The sequence below is a fragment of the Schizosaccharomyces japonicus genome (genome assembly GCF_000149845.2).
Source record: "Schizosaccharomyces japonicus yFS275 unplaced genomic scaffold supercont5.1, whole genome shotgun sequence".
NCBI classification, from domain to species: domain Eukaryota; kingdom Fungi; phylum Ascomycota; class Schizosaccharomycetes; order Schizosaccharomycetales; family Schizosaccharomycetaceae; genus Schizosaccharomyces; species Schizosaccharomyces japonicus.
Window position 1 is genome coordinate 4,240,641 of NW_011627860.1, and position 22,067 is coordinate 4,262,707.

The 22,067-nt window shown below is 40.1% G+C and overlaps 7 protein-coding genes across 7 annotated transcripts; 5 read left to right on the forward strand and 2 right to left on the reverse strand.

The window, feature by feature from the left end:
* Positions 1-452: 452 nt before the first annotated feature.
* On the reverse strand, positions 453-1,243 carry SJAG_00013 (hypothetical protein; the record flags this gene model as incomplete). Its single annotated transcript, XM_002171281.2, has 1 exon — positions 453-1,243. Exon 1 carries the CDS (start codon positions 1,140-1,142, stop codon positions 453-455), a length of 690 nt encoding a protein of 229 aa, XP_002171317.1. The 5' UTR covers positions 1,143-1,243.
* Positions 1,244-1,245: 2 nt separating this feature from the next.
* SJAG_00012 (hypothetical protein) lies at positions 1,246-2,739 on the reverse strand. The gene has a single exon (XM_002171280.2). The coding sequence runs from the start codon at positions 2,229-2,231 to the stop codon at positions 1,578-1,580; it is 654 nt and encodes a 217-aa protein (XP_002171316.1). The 5' UTR covers positions 2,232-2,739; the 3' UTR covers positions 1,246-1,577.
* Positions 2,740-10,076: 7,337 nt separating this feature from the next.
* SJAG_00007 (hypothetical protein) lies at positions 10,077-11,351 on the forward strand. Its single transcript, XM_002171279.2, has one exon. The coding sequence runs from the start codon at positions 10,308-10,310 to the stop codon at positions 11,190-11,192; it is 885 nt and encodes a 294-aa protein (XP_002171315.1). The 5' UTR covers positions 10,077-10,307; the 3' UTR covers positions 11,193-11,351.
* Positions 11,352-11,451: 100 nt separating this feature from the next.
* Positions 11,452-12,176, forward strand: SJAG_00006 (hypothetical protein; the record flags this gene model as incomplete). Its single annotated transcript, XM_002171278.2, has 2 exons — positions 11,452-11,721; positions 11,832-12,176. 2 exons carry the CDS (start codon positions 11,452-11,454, stop codon positions 12,174-12,176), a joined length of 615 nt encoding a protein of 204 aa, XP_002171314.2.
* A 546-nt stretch (positions 12,177-12,722) lies between these two features.
* On the forward strand, positions 12,723-13,805 carry SJAG_05358 (hypothetical protein). The gene has a single exon (XM_011050662.1). It carries the CDS (start codon positions 12,787-12,789, stop codon positions 13,651-13,653), a length of 867 nt encoding a protein of 288 aa, XP_011048964.1. The 5' UTR covers positions 12,723-12,786; the 3' UTR covers positions 13,654-13,805.
* Positions 13,806-14,360: 555 nt separating this feature from the next.
* On the forward strand, positions 14,361-15,712 carry SJAG_00004 (CAMK/CAMKL/MARK protein kinase). The gene has a single exon (XM_002171277.2). The coding sequence runs from the start codon at positions 14,457-14,459 to the stop codon at positions 15,261-15,263; it is 807 nt and encodes a 268-aa protein (XP_002171313.1). The 5' UTR covers positions 14,361-14,456; the 3' UTR covers positions 15,264-15,712.
* Positions 15,713-15,914: 202 nt separating this feature from the next.
* Positions 15,915-20,889, forward strand: SJAG_05173 (hypothetical protein; the record flags this gene model as incomplete). Its single annotated transcript, XM_002171276.2, has 4 exons — positions 15,915-19,334; positions 19,380-19,635; positions 19,713-19,890; positions 20,028-20,889. 4 exons carry the CDS (start codon positions 15,915-15,917, stop codon positions 20,887-20,889), a joined length of 4,716 nt encoding a protein of 1,571 aa, XP_002171312.2.
* Between the last annotated feature and the right edge of the window lie 1,178 nt (positions 20,890-22,067).

The following is a 22,067-nucleotide window of genomic DNA, read 5'->3' on the forward strand; positions in this document are numbered from 1 at the left end:
GGTCGTACTTTGTCTTGTGCTACGACCAACAAGCGAAGAGTGTAAGGCCGAGTCAAGGATGTTCTGTAAAACTAATGATGGTTAATTGGGAGCTAACACTAAGGTTTATATAGGAGAAAACTAGGAGGCGGGCTTAGTCCGCTGACTAAGCGTGACGTGATTATGCAGTCACATAGTCCGTGATCGGGCGACTGCAGATATGGTCACGCGATCCTCGTATGACCTTTGTAGCGACCACAATTGCATTCCGAAGTTTTGCGATTACTTAAGACGCATTGGTCGCTCGCTATTGGTCGTAGCGCTGCTGACGTCACAAAGAGTATCCAGTAGCCTCAGACAGATGATGTTTACCCCGGAAGTGGTTGTATGGAGTTCCCTTAGAACCACAAAGATAGTTCTTGCACTTCAAGCATTCGTATGCGTTAAGACATACGGGTAGACCAGCAACTACCTCATAGATTACTTTGCGAAGACCAATGAGACTTAAGACTATCCAAACGCAAGAAACGAATGTTCTCCAAAGTAAGATGTAAGTCTTTAGACATCTCAAGCTTATGCTTTTTCAGATGGCTCGCAAGTTTTTCCATGGGAATAATTGACGAGCAAGTATTGCAAATGAGCAAAGGACCTTGAATAAGCTTAAGGCCAAGGGAAGACAGTTCCAAGGCCAAAGGTCCTACCTCGTCGTTACCAACGTCAGGGCAAGATGTTGGGACCCAACGAAGTTCCTCGTAATCAGTTGCTGCATTCACTAAGGGAACGGTGGCAGCTGTTTCGTACTCGTCTGTATCAGAAGACGAGCTAGAACCACTCGAGTTGAGCTGAGCTTCTGTAACGACAGAAGGATCCTCAGCAGATGACATAGACTGTTGATTGTTGTCACCCGTTGTTGAAACAAGTGAGTGTGTGTCGATGAAGCTAGCACACTGTTTGGCATGGGCTCTGAAAGTTGCCGGCCATTTGGCAGAAAAGCCACAAGTACAGTAGAACAAGTTGACTTCCGTGTTCTTGGAGACAGTAATGGGGATAGTGCTATCTCCATCTGGGATGTTTACTGTGACCGAGAGTTGGTGCTTTTCTCTGATATGAGAGCGAAGCTTGGAATCGGACTCGAAAATAATTGCACACTTTTCGCACGACATTTTGGTAAACAAAGAAGACTAAGACTTGATTTGCTGTATAGTAGTATATGAAAACCGTCCATATGACTTTGATGGTTTTATTCTCTGTTTTTGTGACTGCTATACGTCCTTGGAACACACGTAGAAGAGTCTGGAACACTTTGGAAGGCCAAAGGATAGAGGGAGAATTGCATAATATTGTTTAGTCTACTACATTAAAATTTACAACATTATCGAGCAAATATCTGTCAGTGGCCAGTATCTACGTCAAGGTTCAACAGATTTATTAGTTAGAATAATATTTTAATCTATACTAAAACTAGAGGATTGTTGTGCGTTCGTTCTGGTGGAGCTAGGCTCTGAGGTATACGCACAACTCCTATACGGTACTGTAGTGCAGCCCCTTGTTCGTAGCTTAGCGACGTTGCGGTTGCTAACAATATAACGTAGTGAGGACTAACGATCGTTAGGATTGGATCCTGACAGATTAATGAACCTTTTGAATGCTTTAGCGGAATGAACCACCATAAGCTCCAAGGCATCATTCAGCTTGTCGAAAAACTTGTCATCAAGCTTATCGACGGTCTTTCGATGGCATCGGTATAGATGATCAATGACGTCATCCTTTTCCAATGCCACCACACACCTGCGGCAGATGAGCAAATGCAGGCCCCATGCGCCGGTGACGTAAATAAGCATGGGAACCAGCTTTCGCACTGATTCCCACGCATCGGATCCAGCTGTTGGTGTGTTAAACCAGTAAGTTGAAGTAAAGCTCACATCAACAGCCTTCCAGCTATCCGAATTTTGTAGTGTTGTAGTTAATTTGAAATCGTTTTTTTTTATTTTTTTTAAAGATCTACAGGGAGTAACGTGGCAACATGTAGTAATATGCTGCTTGAATGTTTTTGCACTTCGGCATCTGAAAGGACACCCGTTAATGCAAGTGAACACCCCGTTAACTCTACGTAACTCAACAACATCAGAGCCCGTTTTTCCCAGAGTAGGAGCACGTACAACATTACGATGATTATAATCGTAATGCTGCTGAAACTTCGTCTCGGAAGAAAAACTGGCACGGCATTGCTTACAGTTGCGATGAAGACCCATAAGTAAAGAAGAAAGTGTAATGATAATTTGTAATGTTATTAGGCTATTAGTACTTGATCGAGCTTTCTATCTTGATAGTTTACGTAGTGTACCGCGAATCTACGAGCTATAAAGACTAATGGTGTACTTGCGACTTTAGTCAAAAGCTCATTACCACACCACCAAAAATAGAGCAAAAAATTTTCACGGCCAATGTTGAAAATAATAACTTTGCCAAAACCTAGAAATAGTTTATTACTAGTATGAAGAAATTAAATTTTATTGCAAATTAACTTTTACTAAAACATCCGCAAAGGGAAATTTTAAAACTTGCACATCAACAAACTTAATAGATTTTAATATTAGATTCAATGACAAATTTCTTTCCTTAAAGTATTCCGGTAGCTTTTCCTTTTCTGCGAAAATTGTTTTGTCGTAAAAAAAACAATTTCGCAAAATATTCAAAAAAGGAATAGATCGAATTGTGATTTTTTTCTCCTGTAAAAATAGTCGAACAATGCTTCCTGACTGTAGATTACAGAGTTGGAGAACGACTCCTGGAACTTATAAGCACCTAAAACGCAGTCACAGTGGGGGTTGTAACGTATTACTTAACGGTGCGCTATTCTGGGAGAGTTGGTCGAACCAAGATTCGAACAACGAACACAGAGGAAACACATCCCTGATGAAACCACTCGGATACAGCGATATACTTATTCTTGTCACGGCGGGATTCCGTGAAGGGTCTTGTTTCTCGTAAAAGAGCTGTATTACGAATGTCCGGTGACAAACTATCTATCTCAGATAGGAACACCTTAATTGAATAAGCTTCGCTTAAAAGTCGTCAAGATAAGTTTAATGGTTATTCACAATCTAAGGTAGACGGTGTGAAAACACTGTTAGTGAACGACTGAAGAATTCAGTCGTTCTTACAGTAATTTATATTCATAGAATTACCTAAACCAATGTGGCTTTAAGAATCCCCTTTTGTGGCTTGCTCTGACAATCACGTTTGAGTCATGCCAATATAGAGGATTCCGAGGGTTTCCCTTGGAGCCATTACAGTCCCCTTCCTAGATTTTGTTTGTCAAAATCTACTATCGTTAGGCCATGAAACACCTTTTGTGCTTCTATTGTTTCTTTCTGGTGGTGGTGTTTCGGGGGCGTCTGTAATAAGGGTAGTAATCCATAGGTAATTTATGCTTCTTGAAATAAGCGAGCAGTTCTCGTTGCATGTGACGTTTTACCACCGTTGGTGGTAGCCATCCTCTGTAGTTTGTGTATATTGGCTCACCCGTGTCTTCCTGATGGGTGAGTCTGTGGAATTTGCAATTGAGCCAGAGCTTATTGTCTTCCAACTTGTGTTCCATGATGAGAATAATTCCTGATATGTTCTCATAATTTGGGGTGATCTCCTCCTCCGTTCTTGGGTGATACTTTTCCACTTGAGACACATGAAAGAGTGTCGATGAGTTTTTCCGTTGGGTCTCAGACAATCCCAATTCGACTGTGAGGTTTCCGTGGACTTTTGTAATCTTAAAAGGTCCCTGGTATCTGGTTGCGAGTTTGTGTTCGTGGTCCCAGAACTCGTTAAATCCTTTCTTGATGAGAACTAGATCCCCTTCCTTGTATTCCGGTTCCTTCGCAGTTTTCAGGTCGAAATAATACTTGTGTTTTTGTTCGCGTCCGCAATGTTCTGGCGTATTTGGTCATGTACCCTTGCCATTTCTAACAATGGGACGCGAAACGTTCTCCCTGGTGTAAGCTTATCGATTGTTGAAATTATCGGTTCTCTTCCGTAATTTGCGAAGTATGGACTCATTTGTGTGGTTTCGCTTTTCGTAGTGTTATAATTAAATTCCGCTTGTTTCAAAAATCTAAACCAATTAGTAGGACAGTCTGCCACGTAATGGCGTAAATAAGTCTCAAGGATTTGATTCACTCTCTCTGTCTGCCCATCTGATTGTGGGTGGTATCCTGAGGCGAGTCGCAATTTAATGCCGATTGCTTCAGTGTATTCCCCCCACGCCTTGGATGTGAACTGAGTTCCCCTATCACTGACTATTTCGTCTGGTTTCCCAAAAGTGTAGAACACATTGTTTTCCAGAAGTTCCTGCAGTTTAGTTGCGTCACACGTTTTGTGACAAGCGATGAATTTTGCGAATTTAGTCAGTCGGTCTACGACGACTAGTACTGAATCATAACCATTTGAAATTGGTAGATCAGTAATGAAATCCATTGAAATTGATTCCCAAGGGCGATCAGGGATTTCCAATGGCTGTAACTTACCGTATGGTTTGTGTCTTCGGGACTTTGTTAGTTGACATACTGGGCACGTTTTGACGTAATTGTCAATTGTTTTGGTCATCCCGACCCAGGTGAATCGCTTGGCGATTTTCTCTCTCGTTTTGTTCCGTCCGACATGTCCTCCGTTTAGGGGATCGTCGTGAAATTCTTTAAGAATCATGTTTATGTGTTCACCCTCTGGTGGTACCACAATTGCGTTTCTGTTGTTAGCAATTAGCCCCTCTGAGGTGAGCGTTAGACCTCTTTCTTCTCGTTTTTCCTCGCTGTCATAGATGTCTTGGAAAAAATCGCTTTTCTGGGAGGCTTTCAAAATTGCATATTTCAGGTTATCCCTATCAACTGTCAGGCTATTAATCAGCGTTCTGTATTGTTCTTCATAGTCTGGTCTGCGCGATAGTGCGTCAGCAGCGCTATTCGTTGACCCGGACCTGAAGTGAATACAGAAGTTAAAATCAGACAGTGCAAAGATCCATCTCTGGATCTTGCGAGGGAGCTGTTCATTTGGTTTCTTGAGGAAATAAATTAGATTCTGGTGGTCCGTCAGAATACTAAAGGGTTCGCTCGTTCCTTCCAAGTAATAATGCCAATGCTTGCATGAGCAGTAAATGGCATATAATCTTTTTCCGCAGTGGACCAATTTTGCTGGCATCTGGTTAATGCCCGCGAGAAATAAGCAATTGGTTAAATTTTCCATCTATTGCTTGGGACAAAATTGCCCCGATTGCGAAATCGGATGCGTCGGTTTCCAGTTGCGTTTTCCTAGATTGGTGGTAATAATGAAGGAAAACGTCTGCGGACGCCTTGTCCTTCACGTTTTGGAAAGCTTCTTCTTCTTTTTGTGTCCAGATGAATTTTCTATTTTTTGTGTTAAATCATTTAAGGGTTTTGCTATGTCCGAAACTTCAGGAATGAATTCCCTCACGTAATTAACATAGCCCATAAATGATTTAATTTGTTTTACTGTTTTTGGCCTTGACCAATTTTTGATTGAGGCGATTCTCTCCTCATCTGGGCAAACTCCATTTTTCGTAAAATAGTGCCCAATGAACTTGACCTTCTCTTTAAAGAATTCGCACTTCCTGGCATTAATTGTGCACTTCGCTTTGTGCAATGTCGCGACGATTTCGCGTACATGATCGACATGATCTGCACGATCTTTGAGTAGATCAATATGTCGTCCATGTATACAACACAGGTTTTGTTTAGGAATTCACTCAAAATGTGGGTAATAAATCTCATAAAATATGCTGGCGCATTTTTGAGACCGAAAGGCACAACATTGAACTCGTAAATTCCCATTTTTGTGATGAATGCCGTTTTCCATTCGTCACCCTTTTTAATCCTTATGAGGTGATATGCGCTCTTTAGATCGAGCTTAGTGAATATATGGTTTCCGGTTAATTGAGTTATGATGTCCGCATATGTTGGCAGAGGAAATTGGAACGTTTTTGAAATTTCGTTCAATGGTTTATAATTTATTACCATTCTAAATTTCTCTGGTCCTTCCTTTGGGACAAAAAAGCTGTTACAAACAAACAACGATTTTGAAGGGGAGATGTATCCGCGTTCTAGGAGTTCGCGAATTTCGTCTTCCATTAGCTTTTGCTTCAATGGACCCAGCGGAATACATCTCGCCTTGAATTCCTTGGGTTCTTCCTTCAATTCGATTTCCATGTCTAAAGGCGAGTGCATTGGGAGTTCTGCCTCCTTCAATGCGAAAGCTTCTCGCATGTCCCGTAGTTCCTGTGGGATGTACTGTTCAATTTCTTCCGTAACAGTAACCCATTGATCCTCGGGAAAGTCCATCTGTGGTTCATCCCTTTCAGACTTGAGATGATTAAGTCTGATTATTGGAATGTCGTTTTTCTTTGAGTCAGATGACTCTCCAATGGTGATTTTCCCAGTTCCGTAGGAAATATTGACTTTTTCTTTCTGTAGAACATCTGTACCGATGTAGATATCCGGTAAAACATCCTTGATAATTTTGAAGTTTACCGTGATCCGTTTGTTTTCGAGTCGAATGTCGAGCTCGCATTCCCCCATTATCGCTAACTTCTCTGATCCTGCGCAACGCGCAACTCTCGGGTAATCATACTTGGTAAATTTGATTTTATGATTACTAGCAAAGTTTAGGGATAAGACGCTAGCATTCGACCCAGTGTCAATAAGGGCCGCCTCCACGATTTGTAGTTTGTAAATGTAAATGTTTACAAATATTTGACCGTCCCTTTCTAAAGGGATTCTGCCGTTGTCGTTACCCAGAAAGTCCACAACGGTCTCAAGTAGTCAGCTTGAGTTCTCGGTTTCATCCTTTTTTGGCGTGTGGTTTGTTTCGTACGTAGCTGGTTTAGTCCACGTATTGTTTGGTCGGTTGAACGTCTTTGGTTTGTAGTCCTTATTATAATTGAATCTGTTTGTTGGTACTTGGGTAACAAAACACACAGAAAGGAAGGACACGACTATTACTAGTCGGACGGGCGATTAGCCTTTTCAGCTTGTATTAGGGTAGGGTTGCTCGCTAAAGGCCAAATACTGTCCTCTCATTGGTCGAGAGGTCTCGCTTATGCTCAATAATTGCTAATCGCACGCTTAAACTCGGCTACCAATTGTGCGATTAGGGTTTTGCGATTAGCCTACGGGGGCAGGATAAGAAAACAAAACAGCTTATAATGTTCTTTACGACTGTATAAACATTGCCAAGCAGTCCTGAGCTAATCGCCTATGGTTTGCCCAAGTTATTGGCGAATATATTCTAGGGTGTAAAGGTAAGCGAGAATTAGACGAGCAGGCAGGTTGTTGCTTCGCGGTACACAGTCATCAAAGGTAATGTGGTGTTAGCTTCGCGGTACGCTTTTCTAGAAAGCAAAGTGGTTCGTAGCTTCGCGGTACGCTTTTCGAGAAGCAAAGTGGTTCGTAGCCTCGCGGTACACAATCGTGAAAGGTAATGTGGTGTTAGCTTCGCGGTACGCTTTTCTAGAAAGCAAAGTGGTTCGTAGCCTCGCGGTACACAATCGTGAAAGGTAATGTGGTGTTAGCTTCGCGGTACGCTTTTCTAGAAAGCAAAGTAGTTCGTAGCCTCGCGGTACATACTTTGCAGATTTTAAAATCATTCTGTATTAATACGCTTATAATAAAAGAATCTATTCTACGGTTTCATAAAACATGTTTGTGGGATTCAATTGAACGAATTATGAAAACACCTCAAGTGCTTAGAAAACAACGTTTATAAACCTATTGAAATGTTTTTTGTTGTTTTCCGTTTCCTTTTTTTTTTGTTTTTAAATTCATTTACGATTTGTTAATTTCGATAACAAATAGTCATATATTAAGTTTAAATTATTATAAACAGTTTGCGGATGGTTTACGTTGGAACTTACGAAAAGACGCAAGCTTAGATCACCACCAGTAATTACTATGAAAAACAACAGCAACTTTTATAAAATTGAATAGTTCTAGTTCGGTAACACCTTGCTCTTTTCATTTTATGAAAGTTATATGTATGTTATTTCATCCTTAGGTCAACGTGTTTCACGACAAGTTATGTTCGCGATAAATCATTTTCAGCTTCGCGGTACGCTTATTAGTCTCTTGTGGAATTCGTAGCCTCGCGGTACACTTATAACCCCTCTGAGAAACTAGTAGCTTCGCGGTACATATATCACCGTCTAGTTGAAGTCGTAGCCTCGCGGTACACTGATTGTAGCTCTTAGTACGGGTCAGACACCCGTTAGACATGAATGGGGCCTGGTGTTCATCTTCAATGCCCGTGTAGTAATCCCAACAAAAATACATTAAGTAACGTTTTAAGATTCAATGTACTCTAATAAAAACAATGTTGTTTAGATCAATTTATCATTATGAGTCATCTAAATATATAGTTTCAACGAACAACTTTTCATGTGTGGATTGAGTGGTTCAATGGTTATTGTCGGTTGCGGGATTCGAACCCTTGACTAATCGTCCGTGGTTCGAACCGCACGCTTACCACACGTCCATGAGTAATAAGTTTCGAGATACTAAACGGAAAGTCTTATTACCTTGCTCTATCATAAGTTTACGTAATTAAGTAATTACTGAGACAAATTGTTGTTGAATTATTAATTTTACAAATATCATAAAAAATTCTGTAAAATTAACAGCAATAACGGCAAGCAAAAATTTCATACTTATAACTTTTGCGAATATTACAGAAAACAATAAAATTATAAAAACTGCTCTCAATGGTTTTAAACAGCTTAATTAATACTAGACTACGATAATTTTCTTAGATTTATTCATCAATAACTTAAAAAATTTTTATTCCATAATTCCATAGTACTGCATGCAAAATGTCATTGGTAGAAGTTTGACATCATTTGAACTACAACTGAGTGAGTTATAGCCATTTACTTGCTTATTTGTGTTGTTTGTGTGTTGAGAGGAATTAAAATTTCAGTGGCCAAACTCACCACCAAGAGATTGAACAAAAACAAAATTTCATTTTCCAAGAGTTTGAGCTGCTTAAACGGATATTATTCTGGCCGGCTGTACTAAACTGCTTTATTACCTTGCAGATTTGAATAGTAGTAGATTATAATGAATTATGTTCCTTTTTCTGCGCAATAGTTTAGATCTTCTGGCGTCCCGCGTTTGCGGTGCACATCTTTATGCGTTGGTAGTGGTGGTTTCTTCGCGGTACGCTTTTCGTGGTGGAGTAAGTTGTCTGGCTTCGCGGTACGCTTTTTTGTGGTGGAGTAATCTGGCTTCGCGGTACGCTTTTTTGTGGTGGAGTAAGTAGTCTGGCTTCGCGGTACGCTTTTTCGTGGTGGAGTAAGTAGTCTGGCTTCGCGGTACGCTTTTTGTGGTGGAGTAATCTGGCTTCGCGGTACGCTTTTTTGTGGTGGAGTAAGTAGTCTGGCTTCGCGGTACCCGCTTATCTGTTGTCAAAGTGTTCGCGCATGCCACTCCGAAAGGTTGATACTATGTTCGTCAGATGAAGTTGCATTCGCTTATACACGAACGAAAAGTCTGCCATTGTACATTATACACTAATTGGTCTTAGCAGAATAGTGAACAAGCTCTGTCTGACCATGAAAAGTTCGAATCTTGAAAAATTCGTAAATGTTGCAAAATACAAAAACATGATAAAACACTTCTAAAAGATTACAAACAACATTATTAGACCTGTGATAACGTTGAATTATTGCTTTCTGTGTTCAATTTCTTGAAAATATTTTATTCCATTTTACTGTAATAATTCATGAATACAATCGCGTCTAAAAGTTTCACGACAATTGGACAGCAATTGAATGAGTTACAGTCGTTTATTTGATTATTTGTGTTGGTTGAGCATTGACAACAATAAAAATTTCAATGGCCAAACTCACCACCAAAAAATTCAAAGAAAGAAAATAACTCTAAGGAGTCGAGCTCAGCTCCGCAGAATTCTTGTAGAATAAATTTATTGTTAACTAATACTTCTTTTCGACTCGTAATACTACGAACTTGAGCAATAAATAAGATCATCGGTCATATATATCTATATATATATATTTATAACAATTGATATTAGTAGTGAGATGTATGGCCGGGTGGTATATGTGAGGTTCGAACTTCGGGTGCAAGTGCAGAGTTCGAATCTCACAACCCACACACTAGTCCGTTAGGCCAATCAAGCTCCTGACGAATATCCATGATAACGCGGTGATAACGGTGTGTCTTAACAGCAATATGTCCCAGGGCTTCGGGCTTCACCATGTAAATTTTAATACATAGAAAAATAACAGTTCGTAACTTATATCTCATACAATAATGTTTACCTGTGAAATTTGTGATTCCAAACTTTCTACGGAAAAGTCTCTAAAGGCTCATCTTAGCAATGTACACGCCAATACGTGTAATATCTGTTTATTCAGTGATTCACGTGTCAGCGTTGAATTTCAACGTGAGGAAGCCTCTGGGTGTTTTCGATGTGTTTGCTTGGCGCGTCCGAAATGGAAGGACCCAAAAAACTTGAGTACTCACGCTAAGAACTGTCCGGAAGTCTACCAGGCTGTGCTTGACGGTTCTTTACCACTTCGTAAGGTAACTGAGAAGCGCCTGGAACATTTTATGAAGGCCGTACGTTCGGTTGTACACGGTGCGGACTCAGCTGCTGATTCTGAGGAAGAAGTCGAGCTTAATCCCTTGTTGCGGGCTCCACAATCGGTGCGGTACTCAGATGTTTATCCTGATGTTAGGCACATAAAATTAAACTTCCCTCTCTTAGATAGCGACTTTATGCTATATGCTATTGATGAGGGGTACGCTCTTCTCTGTGCTAAGTGCGCTTGTATTGTTCCCTCCGATCTTCTAAGCGAGCACCTGAAGAAGTCTCACCGAGGAAAAGTACGGGTGCTTCGTAAGTTTGAGGAGGCTTTTTCCAATGCTATCCTCTACAGTCAGGAAGCATTGTTTGACTACTTTTATGCTCTACAGGAGGAACGAATTACTATTCGACCTATTCCTTTTGTGGATATCTTGCGAAATTGTTTTTTTTACGACAAAACAATTTTCGCAGAAAAGGAAAAGCTACTGGAATACCTTAAGGAAAAAAATTTGTCATTGAATCTAATAGTAAAATCTATTAAGTTTGTTGATGTGCAAGTTTTAAAATTTCCCTTTGCGGATGTTTTAGTAAAAGTTAATTTGCAATAAAATTTTATTTCTTTATACTAGTAATAAACTATTTCTAGAGTTTGAGAAAGTTATTATTTTCAACATTGGCCGTGAAAATTTTTTGCTCTATTTTTGGTGGTGAGTTTTTTTGGTGGTGTGGTAATGAAATTTTGACTAAGGTCGCAAGTACACCATTAGTCTTTATAGCTCGTAGATTCGCGGTACACATTGAGTCTTGGGGTTATTGTAGCTCGTAGTTTTTAATAAATCATATTCAAAAATGTCGTGCGAAAAGGCTATGCAAAGTTACGAGGTTGGTTGCTTAACGAGAGTTGTAACTGCGTACAAACTTTTGCCCGAGGAAGGCCTTAGGGATAGTTCGTTAAGATTATTGCAAACATTCTATCCCATTGGAATATCGTCCTCAGACTTTGGCATGTTTCTATATTGCCATGAGTGTGAGATTTTGTTGCAAGAAATGGACGTCATCAACCACTTTCTTTCTCACAAGCCAAAAGATGTGGGCAGTAGCATTCTCATTCCTGAGGATTATGAACCCCCGGAAAATGTAAGCTGTGGGCCCGAATCTGACGAGACTATCATACATCTAGCGTGCGAGCTAGATACCAAATTCGTTAATCCAGCTCGAATTCGATGGATTCTGACGAGGAACTTGAGGAGTACGAGAGTCAATTGGAGTACTTGCTAGATCCCATCAGGGAAGATCTCGTCTTGACTCGAAAACAGATCCTTAATCTGTTTGAGCCCGTGTCTCGTTTTCCTACCAGGTCATTACTTCCGGGGATACAAACAACGAATCATGTCCTGGAATGTTGCAAATGTTTATTTTATGATTCCAAGGAATTCAAAAAGCATGTGCAACTGCACCATCAAGAACGAGACCCCCCTAAAAAGTTCGTAATCGTTCAAAAGCTGAAAGTTTCGTCTACCGACGCAAATGACGACGAAACTAAAACTCTAATATTTCCGGCCACAGATGACTGCAATTACATAATAGAATAGCTAATAACAATGAATTCGAATCAAAAATGTTGTAATTTTAGAAAATGTTACAAAAAACAAAACACTGAAAATTTAACTGTATTTAGCTTAATTTAGACAATATCTATTACTTTATAAAATATTGTTTTGGTTTACAAATTTTGAAATGTTGTTTTTTTCAACATTTAAGAAATTTACAAATTTTATGAATAATGCAATAGTGATACTGTATTCTTACTAAACTAAGTTTTGCAACGATCTAGACATTTTTAGCGTTGTTAGTTGTGCAGATTCTCTCAACTTTTCATTGTTGGTGGTCCCGAAAAAATTTTCATGGTGGTGAGTTATGGTGGTGAGTTGTGGTGGGTTGTTGTGGAGGGTTTGGTGGGGTTGTAGTGGAGGGTTTGGTGGGGTTGTTGTGGAGGGTTTGGTGGGGTTGTTGTGGGGGGTCGTGGTGGTGAGTTGTGGTGGGTTGTTGTGGAGGGTATGGTGGGGTTGTTTGTGGGGGTTGTTGTAGAGGTCGTGGTGGTAGATTCGCGGTACACTACGTAAACTATCAAGATAGAAAGCTCGATCAAGTACTAGTAGCCTAATAACATAACAAATTATCATTACAATTTCTTCTTTTATTATGGGTCTTCATCGCAAGTGTAAGCAGTGTTCCGTCTCGTTTTCCTCGGAAGCGCAGTTTCAACAGCATTATGACTTCTGTCATCGTAATGTTGTTCGTGCTAAGACTCTTGGGAAAACTGGCGTTGATACTGTTGAACTGCATAGGGGTGATGGTGTGTTTAGTTGCATAAACGGCTGTTCCTTTAGGAACCGTAGTGCAAAAGCCTTCAAAAAACACATTTCTACCTGCTCCTATGTAAACCCCTTAAGATCTGTAAAAAAAATAAAGAAAAATTGTATTGATAAAACTACAAAATTACTAAATTCGGATAGCTGGAAGGTTGTTGATGTGAGTTTTACTTCAACCTACTGGTTTAACACACCAACAGCCGGATCCGATGCGTGGGAATCAGTGCGAAAGCTGGTTCCCATGCTTATTTACGTCACCGGCGCATGGGGCCTGCATTTACTCATCTGCCGCAGGTGTGTGGTGGCATTGGAAAAGGATGACGTCATTGATCATCTATACCAATGCCATCGAAAGACCGTCGATAAGCTTGATGACAAGTTTTTCGACAAGCTGAATGATGCCTTGGAGCTTATGGTGGTTCATTCCGCTAAAGCATTCAAGAGGTTCATTAATCTATCCGGCTTATGGATTAGGCCCTTTCCTTTTTTTAACGTGGCACGCAATTGTGCGTTATGTTGTGAAAAATTTTTTCGTGATCCCGGTGCCCTAACTAACCACCAAAAAAAATTTTCGGCGGAGAACCACTGTGACAAATCGACATTTGTGGACGTACAAACAATTCGATGGGCCGAAGGAACATCCCTCGAATTCAAAGTTGATTGTACTGGGTTAACAGCCATCGATGACGGAAATTAAGATAGATTTAATAATAGTAAATTTATTTGTTACCAATAAAGCTGTAAAAGTATACAACAATAAAATACTCAATAAATAACAAATGTTTAAATACTTGCTATGAAGTATAGATTAGACAAATTTCTTTCCTATTGAAATCACTGATCCCGTAGCTGAATGGTACATGACCATACCGAGATTCGAACCCCTGAACTTCTGATCGGAGGTTCGAACCTCAATGTAACCATTATACCATCACGTCTCTGGTAAGCAAACTGAGTTTGCAATTTACTAAGTATTGTCTAAACTCCGTCTTAAACGTTAATATCTGTACTATAAGAAATCGTTCAATTCGTAAAAAAACGAAAATGAAAATTTTATCAAAAATACATACAAGAATGAGCCTGACAACCACCAGTACTGGTTGAAATGTTAAAATTTTCGTTTTTTTTAAAAAACAGTTTTCAACAAAAACACATTATAGAAACATTATAAATAACTTAATTATGCATAAACAAACGTATTAGAAGTGTTTTTTATGTCTTTTTTACAAAAACAACATTCAACATTTAGCAACATTATACGGCAGAAAAACTTCTCGGTTGCAGTTAATTAACTTAGTTTTACATCAATAAATACTCTTTTTTGTGTTTGAGCTACTAGCTGGATATTCGTTAGATTCAATAAAAAACAAAACATTACTCAATATTCGTAGTAGATGTTTGATGCGATGGTATGATAGATTCGTGGTACGCTTTTTTTTTATTACGTATGTCTTGGGGTGCTACACCAAGTGTACCACGAATCTGCACCACCATAAACATATGCTTGATATCAGTACCCGAAGTATAGACCAATTTCCCTTCGGCGACCTCCGAATTCTCAGTAGGGCTGGACGAGGAAACTTTTCCGTGTACGTTGTTCGACTCGCAAGTGACCCAGACAAAAAAGTGATGGCACTCAAACTTGCTAAGCTTGATCCCTCACCACTCAACGGCTCGTCTCGTGGATTATTTCGAGAGTTTAAGATCCTGCGTTCTTTGCAACATCCGAATATTATTAAGGTGTTTCGCGGATTCAATAATGGTCTTTGCTTTAGTTTCTTGATGGAGTATTGCCCCTATGGAAGTTTAGAGGCATATATCAAGCACGGCGACTTGGATATCGTGTCCTTAAAGAAGCTTACCCGACAGATCGGAAGTGCCTTGGAGTACCTTCACTCAAAATCAATAGCTCATTACGATGTCAAGGCGGCCAATGTGCTTATAACTCCATCGTTCGACTTCAAGCTCACGGACTTCGACAATGCCTCCGACGCACTGGTAGAGCAACATGGAATTCGGGGAACGTTTGCTTATTTGGCTCCCGAAATCATGATGGGCAAAGCGTACAACATGTCAGTGGATATTTGGGCGTTTGGGGTTCTTCTCTACTTTGCAGCTTACCATTCGCTGCCTTTTCCCGAAATTGACAACGCCTTGAACATGCTTAAGGCCGTTTGTAAGCGCAATGTCTCATTTCCAGGAACCATGCCTCTTCAGTTCGAGTATCTTTTACAAAGAATGCTTGAAATAAACCCAGAATTAAGGCTAACTTGGAATGAATTTCGTGCAGTAAAGTTTTATTCCTAATGTCAGTCGTGTAGTAGGATTATTAATATCATTTATCGTTCAGCGGTTAAGAGATTCGAATCTACTATCACTTGTTTTGCTCGGGAAGGAAATACTATGTGATATATAACCATCATAGTAGCCCCGTCACTCTGATGATCATTCATGGCCCAGTGGTAATTCGTCGGATGCGAGATTCGAACACACCCCCTCCTGTCCGAGTTCGAACCGCAACGATACCACAACACTATTTGAACCCGTATAATAATTTAGGTCTGATAAATTAGAAGTATTTAATCAGACGAATCCTAAATAGGTGAAAGAATTATAGTACTGATATATTTGATTAAAAATATGTACAAAGAAGCCCACAAAACTGAGCTCATGTCTTAACACTGTCAGGCATCTCTTACAATTCCTGGTAGCTTCATGGTACATCGTTTAAGACTATCTATCACATAGCTTCGCGGTACACTTCGGGTTGTACACATACTGTACAGCTTCGCGGTACACTACCAGTATTAAGCCTGTGTGTCTCTGTCTTCTGTGGAGATAGCCTAGTCTATTCTATAGACGCATTTTCCCGATGTGTAGGAGTCTTAGATTTTTATCTGGAGTCTAAAATCTCCATAGAAATATATTATATACTGCGCAAAAAATAATATGAACGAAATGTCGAACTTTGAGAGTGAATTTGTTACTATGAATGATGCTGCTCTTAGCTGTAATTGCGGTCTTTCATTCCAAACAGAAGGAGAGCTGTGTAAACATGTGTCGCGATGCGCTGTTTCGAATATTGGCAAGCAGAATGTTAACATAGCAAATGATGCCGACACTGTGATGCTGTCTCCGGTTGTGAATGATCCTTCGTTCCAATGGGTTACTACCGAAGTTGACACTTCTAAAGAAGAAGAACTGTCGGATATTAATACTGTTCTTTGCGATAAGAATTTGGTAATTTCCAAAGAAGTAGGGATTATATGCCAAAGTTGTCAGAGCGTTATCAATTGCAACTCTGTTGTTTCCCACCTAAAGGGACATAGTGAAACAATTGACCGCGAGCTTGTTGAATCGTTAACTCGTTTCAAATTTAAAACGTTGGGTGAGCTGCGAGAAGAGTTCTATACTAAGGTCCATTTAAGAGATGTTGTGAAAGGGTTGCCCATTCTGCTGAATGGGCTCAAGTGCAAACTGTGTCCTGAAGATGATATGTATTGTACATCCTTAAAACGATCAATGCAGAAACATATCTCTTCGGTACATAAGAATGCTTTAAGCTACAGAGATGCTGTTGAAGCATGTCCTGTGCAAAGTCTTGCAGCAAATGCAAAACGCATGCGTTGCTTTCCGGTTCGATATGATACCGTTCTCAAAAGTGTTAATCAAGAAGAAACTGTGCTGTTTGTTGACAGAGAAGGTAAAAAGTTTCTGGAAGATGCTTGTTCACTGGAACATTGCAATAACAATGATGCATTTTCAGACGCTCGTACAAGGAATCTTTTCTTTGAGCGTTACCGATGGGATCTCGTAATTGCCGATGTGGACGATCCTGAAAATCTGCTGAAAGAGCCGAATGCTACTGAGGAGCCCAAATTGTTCTTTGTGTTTGAACAAATAAAATTATATTTTGTTAAAGCTGAGCAAACATTGAGCCAATTGGACATCAGTCTTCGTCGTTATTTTGCTCAAACTACCCAAGAAGAAAGTTTTGAGCCTGGCTTTCGTGGACTTGAGCAAGATGATTCTATCAAACTCTATTCTTCTCAGGGAGCAAAGTGTGCAATGTTTCATTGCCGTTTGGTTCCAGAGATTTACGAGGAGTATTGCGAACGCATCCGTGATGATGTCGAGGACACAGAAGTGTTCGAAAATGTTCATGAACTGTTAAAAAGAGTATTTCTGATTACGTTCCCGGGAAATGTTAGTCTCGATAACAACAATGTTAACAAATTTTTGGCATGTCAATCGTTGCATACAATAGATGGTTCTTTTGATGCATTCTACTTAATCAATCCGAGAATAGCAAGATTATTGCATTGTTGTCGATTGGTTGCTTTAATGCAATTTGACAAGTTAAAAAACGATAATCCTGAAACTGTATGTCGATCCGAAGATTATGAAACACCTGGGAAGATTATATACGAAAATGTCTTCCGTTTTGTAGGTGTTAATACCAGATGCATATGCGAATACCTCGTTACAATTCAGGGCTACGTTAGAAGAACCGCTATTACACAGCCTCATGAGTTCTCACTGTCCGTTATTCCCGGTACAATGGGTGAAGTCGTTCGTTTTCGTCCATTAAAATTGACAGACAAAATTATAGGACCTCATAAGAACGGGTTTCAGAGTTTCTCATTACAGAATCTACGAAAATTTTATAACCTTCTTTGGAACGATGCTCTTAAACTCTTTAAAAGATTGGTGTTTGATGTTGACTTCGAAGCAATTGTACCCGAAGGCCGTTTAAACGAATGTGTTGATGATTTTAACAGAACAAGTACTGGATTTTCATTTTTAGACAACAATAATTGCTTGAAAAGATGTCGCACAGTTATTTTTCGGAAGGCCTTGAGGTCTTTTCACTTGATGTTTCCCCCCGCGGAGCTTCGCGGTACACATGGGAGTCTCGGATTTCTTCAATCCTTTAACGAAAATTGTGAATTTAAAGAGGAACTTCGCAAGCTTTCGTGGGACTACGAAGGTATACGACAATACCTTACTGAAGCAGCTCAATTTGTTGAGCTGCTAGCATTATTAATTCATATTGGAAGTGGTCAGCCAGCACGCGGCGAAGAAATTCGTAAGTGGAAGCTGAGGAATACACAATTAGCCGCTAGAGATATGTTTATTGACGACGGACGCATCTTATTGATTCCTTCGTACAGTAAAAGCAGGAACCGCTCATCAATGGACAGACCAGTTCCAAGATATCTCCCCCTAAGTCTTTCCCTCCTCATGCTGAGATATTATTCTTTGGTGCGTCCTTTCGAAAGTCTTTTGCTATATATTGAGTCCGGCGATGTAACGAAAGTCAATACTTCTGAGTATTTTCTTTTCGTTCAAAATGGCAAGACATTTGCAAGGAATGGAATGACGGAGAAGTTCCAATCCTACGTCTTCAAGTATTTCGGAGTGTCTATGGGGCTTGCCATTTATCGGCATATAGCCGTTTACTTCAAAGAAACGTTTATTCAGGGAACAGCTTATGATGACGAAAACTCGGCCTTTGACTTACAAGCGGGCCATACCAGAAAAACAGCAACATTAGTATACGGAAAGACAAACGAAATGCCTGAGTATGGATCCACAAATTTTCTCACTCAAGCCTTTGTCGTATCTACTCAATGGCAGAATTTATTGAATATTGACCAACGGAAAACTCGCGAGGAGTTTTCAACTACACAGCTTCGCGGTACACAATTAATAGAATACTCAAATTCAGAAAGACCAATTCAAAAGACGAGCTCGCCCAGCCTTAATATTCCTAGTACAGAAGATCTTTGCTCACAAGTTATAAAGACACTTTCTCGGCAGCTATCTTCGTCCAATTTTGAACAAGCACGCCCGGCTCCTCCTGCACCATCTTCTGTAATAAAGCAATGTCTTCATGGACTACGTGATCTGTATCAGTCCAGGACGGCACATTTTAAAAATAGCGAACAAGCTAAAGCCTGCGGTCTCGCATTGTTGAGGACGTGCAACTTGTTGGTTGTATTACCCACTGGTTCCGGCAAATCCCTGGTATTTTTATTACCAGCATATCTTGAAGCCAGAAACAACAGTGGCCTAGTTACGGTGCTGGTTGAGCCTTTGTTGTCTTTGAGGCAAGATATGCTTAGAAGAGCAAAAGCCGCCGGTTTAAGTTGTTGTCAAAGCCTTGAAGAAGTAAGAGTATATTTGGAAGCTGGAAAACTTCCAAATATCATTGTATTTACTACAGACCAGGTTGTCTCTACTAGTGCTTTACAGCTTTTGGCTTCTTTAAATGAGCGTCATCAACTCGCTCGAGTTGTTATTGATGAAGCTCACACCATTGTTGCAGACAGCCCTTGGCGATCTGTTATGTATCGCATGAAGAATTTATTGCAAGTAAGTTGCTCATTTCTGTTGTTGACTGCAACCTTGCCCTTAAAGATGGAACGTCAACTGTGCTCCGAACTGTGCATTGTTCCTTATACAATTCGCTGTTCTACGATGAGACCAAATATTGAGTATCGTGTTCAGCGGCTTGTGAAAAGAGATTTTATAAGCGTGCTTTTTTCATATTGTGAGCAAGCACAAAAGATAACGGAACAAGGATGGCGTGGACTAGTATTTTTTCAGTCCAAAAAGGTTTTACATTCCTGCTACGAAGCTGTTCAGAAAGACACAAGCTTCAAGTACAAGGTCGGTATTTATTATTCCGATTTGGAAGAAACCGAAAAAAGGAAAACATGGCGAGGTTCATGGCTTCTGAGGACTCGCTAGACATTATGTTTTGCACTAAAGCTTTTGGAATGGGTGTTGATTATGCCCATGTCAGATTCTCTATTCACTATGGAAGTCCTGGCACTATCTTCGACTACGCACAAGAAAGCGGACGCTGTGGACGAGATGGAAAACACGCTACTTCTTTATTGTTGCATTATCCCTTTAGTGGTTTTGAGTCAGAAATGCATATGGAGGAAACATGAAGAATCTCTTGCGCGACAATAATTTGTGTGTGAGAGAGGCAATCAGCGGAGAATTGGATAACGCGGCAGAGTCCTGTTGTAGTTATCCTAATTGTGTTCCATGCTTTAGGTGCTCTGATGATGTTAACAACGAGACATATTTACCGACACAACATGTTGTTGACATTCAAATGTTTAACCGTACACCCTCTGCAATGTCAACATTGATTATTGAGGACGACAATTCTTTTTTCAGTGCGTACGATGCCTCTTCACCTTTAAAAAGCAAATCTAGGGTTCCGCACCAGGACATCGACATCTTTTCTCCCACTATAGAAGGAAATCCGAAAATAAGTGAAGGAAACACAGACGCTGCTACGACCCAAACACAAATTTCTTGTGAGATTTCGTCAAGTTCGCAGGAGAGAAAACGGAAGATTGGAAGCGACGATTCAGCATCCATGAATGTACCAAGCTCGGACTTTTCCTCACCTACTAAAAGGGTGCAAAGGAACATCAACAATAACACGGAAGTGCTGAACCGTGTGAGGTCTTTTATGGAAAATTACGCCAATCAATGTACTATTTGTCTCCTTAACGGCTATACTAACTGTCCCGCGCACGCGTACTGGAAATGCCCATTTATTCAAGGTCGTTGTTTAAGCTGCAATTCAAAAGATCATAACGCCCGCAGCTGCCCTAATCGTTTCCGTTTCCAAGGTGTTTGTCAGCGTTGTGGTCTTACAAATGCCTTTCATGATCCTACTAACTTCGGCTCTAAATGCAATAACTGGGCAACCGGACGCTTAATTGAGTTCTGCCGTATGGGATGGCAAATTCCCGATGCACAAACGTTAATCGTCAACGAAATTCTTCACGGAAATCCGGACTACTTAAAGCTCTGCGAATACATCGGTACATGGGAAACATTTCCTGGTGCACTAAGAGTAGCCTATCTTCTGATTGACAAGTATTTACATTTAGCAATTTAGTATAAATAAGACAGTACCACCATTTAATAAACACTGTACCTCCTTAAGTTGAAAACCCCATGTTACATACAGAAAAGTGTACCGCGAATCAGTTCCTCCGAGTGTAACGCGAAGCTTGGCAGAAGGAGGATCGGTGAGTACAGTATTCGCAGAGCAAGCGGCTAAGTAAGAGAGTATGAAGGATAGCTTTAAAGTAGTAATTGGCGAATAATTCGTAATAAAAGAAGGAAAAGAAGGTATATTTGGGAGAAAAAGACGCTATTGAATATTTGTCTATGGGGAGAAAGTGTAGCGCGAGTCTACGTAGTAACGGATATGAACTAGAGGAAGTGTAGCGCGAGTCTAGTCTAGTCTAGTCTAAGGGTTTGAGGGAGAAAAGTGTAACGCGAATGTACGTAGTAACGGATATGGGGGGAAGTGGGTGGGTGTGTTGTGTAACAAGAAGAGGATTAGGCTGTCTATTTGTAAAGCAAAGCGAGCAAGAAAAGCAGTAAATGAAATGGGCAAAGTGTCGTAATGTATTGGGAATAACTTGAGCAGGAAGTTGTTGTGTAATTCAGGAAAGGGGAGAGTTTGGGCGTGTATGTGTATTGTGTCGTGTGTGTGTCTAGTGGTTATGAGGTTAGATTTAATGTTAAGTGTGTATTCTAATGGTGAATATTTGTAGTGTTTTGTTTGAGTGTTGTTTGTTAGTTGTTGAAAGAAATAAATAGAATAAAAAGGTAGATTAATAAAAAAAGGGTAAAGGTGAAAGAGTGGGGAAACGTAAAGAAGTACAGGATGGGTGTAAATGTGTTTGTGAAGCTTAGGGTAGCAAGTCTTGGGTTATAGAAATCTTAGGGTCTTGAGTGTTAGGGTTAGTCTTAGGTGTGGATGCAAAGTAGGGAATAATATAAAAGAAAGATAGAAGAAGAACGGGAAAGAAGAGCAAAAAAAGGAAGAGTAGCAGTAGTAGTGAAAGTGATGTAGGGGAATGCAATGAAGGGGGAAAGAAAGATGTAGGAAGAAAAAAGGTCAAAAAAAGTGAGTAGTGTTTGTGTCTTAGTGTCACACAAATAACAAAGTGAAGAGGGGTGCAAATAAAAAAAAGGAAGCTCTGTGTGAGTAATGTATTATGTATAGTCTAAACATGCGATTGTATAAGTCTACGGCTCTGTAATTGAAGGAGAAGGGGGGGA

Coding starts and splice junctions, on each gene's coding strand:
- SJAG_00012 (XM_002171280.2), bottom strand. CDS start 2,231: ATGGGTCTTCATCGCAACTGTAAGCAATGCCGTGCCAGTTTTTCTTCC.
- SJAG_00007 (XM_002171279.2), top strand. CDS start 10,308: ATGTTTACCTGTGAAATTTGTGATTCCAAACTTTCTACGGAAAAGTCT.
- SJAG_05358 (XM_011050662.1), top strand. CDS start 12,787: ATGGGTCTTCATCGCAAGTGTAAGCAGTGTTCCGTCTCGTTTTCCTCG.
- SJAG_00004 (XM_002171277.2), top strand. CDS start 14,457: ATGCTTGATATCAGTACCCGAAGTATAGACCAATTTCCCTTCGGCGAC.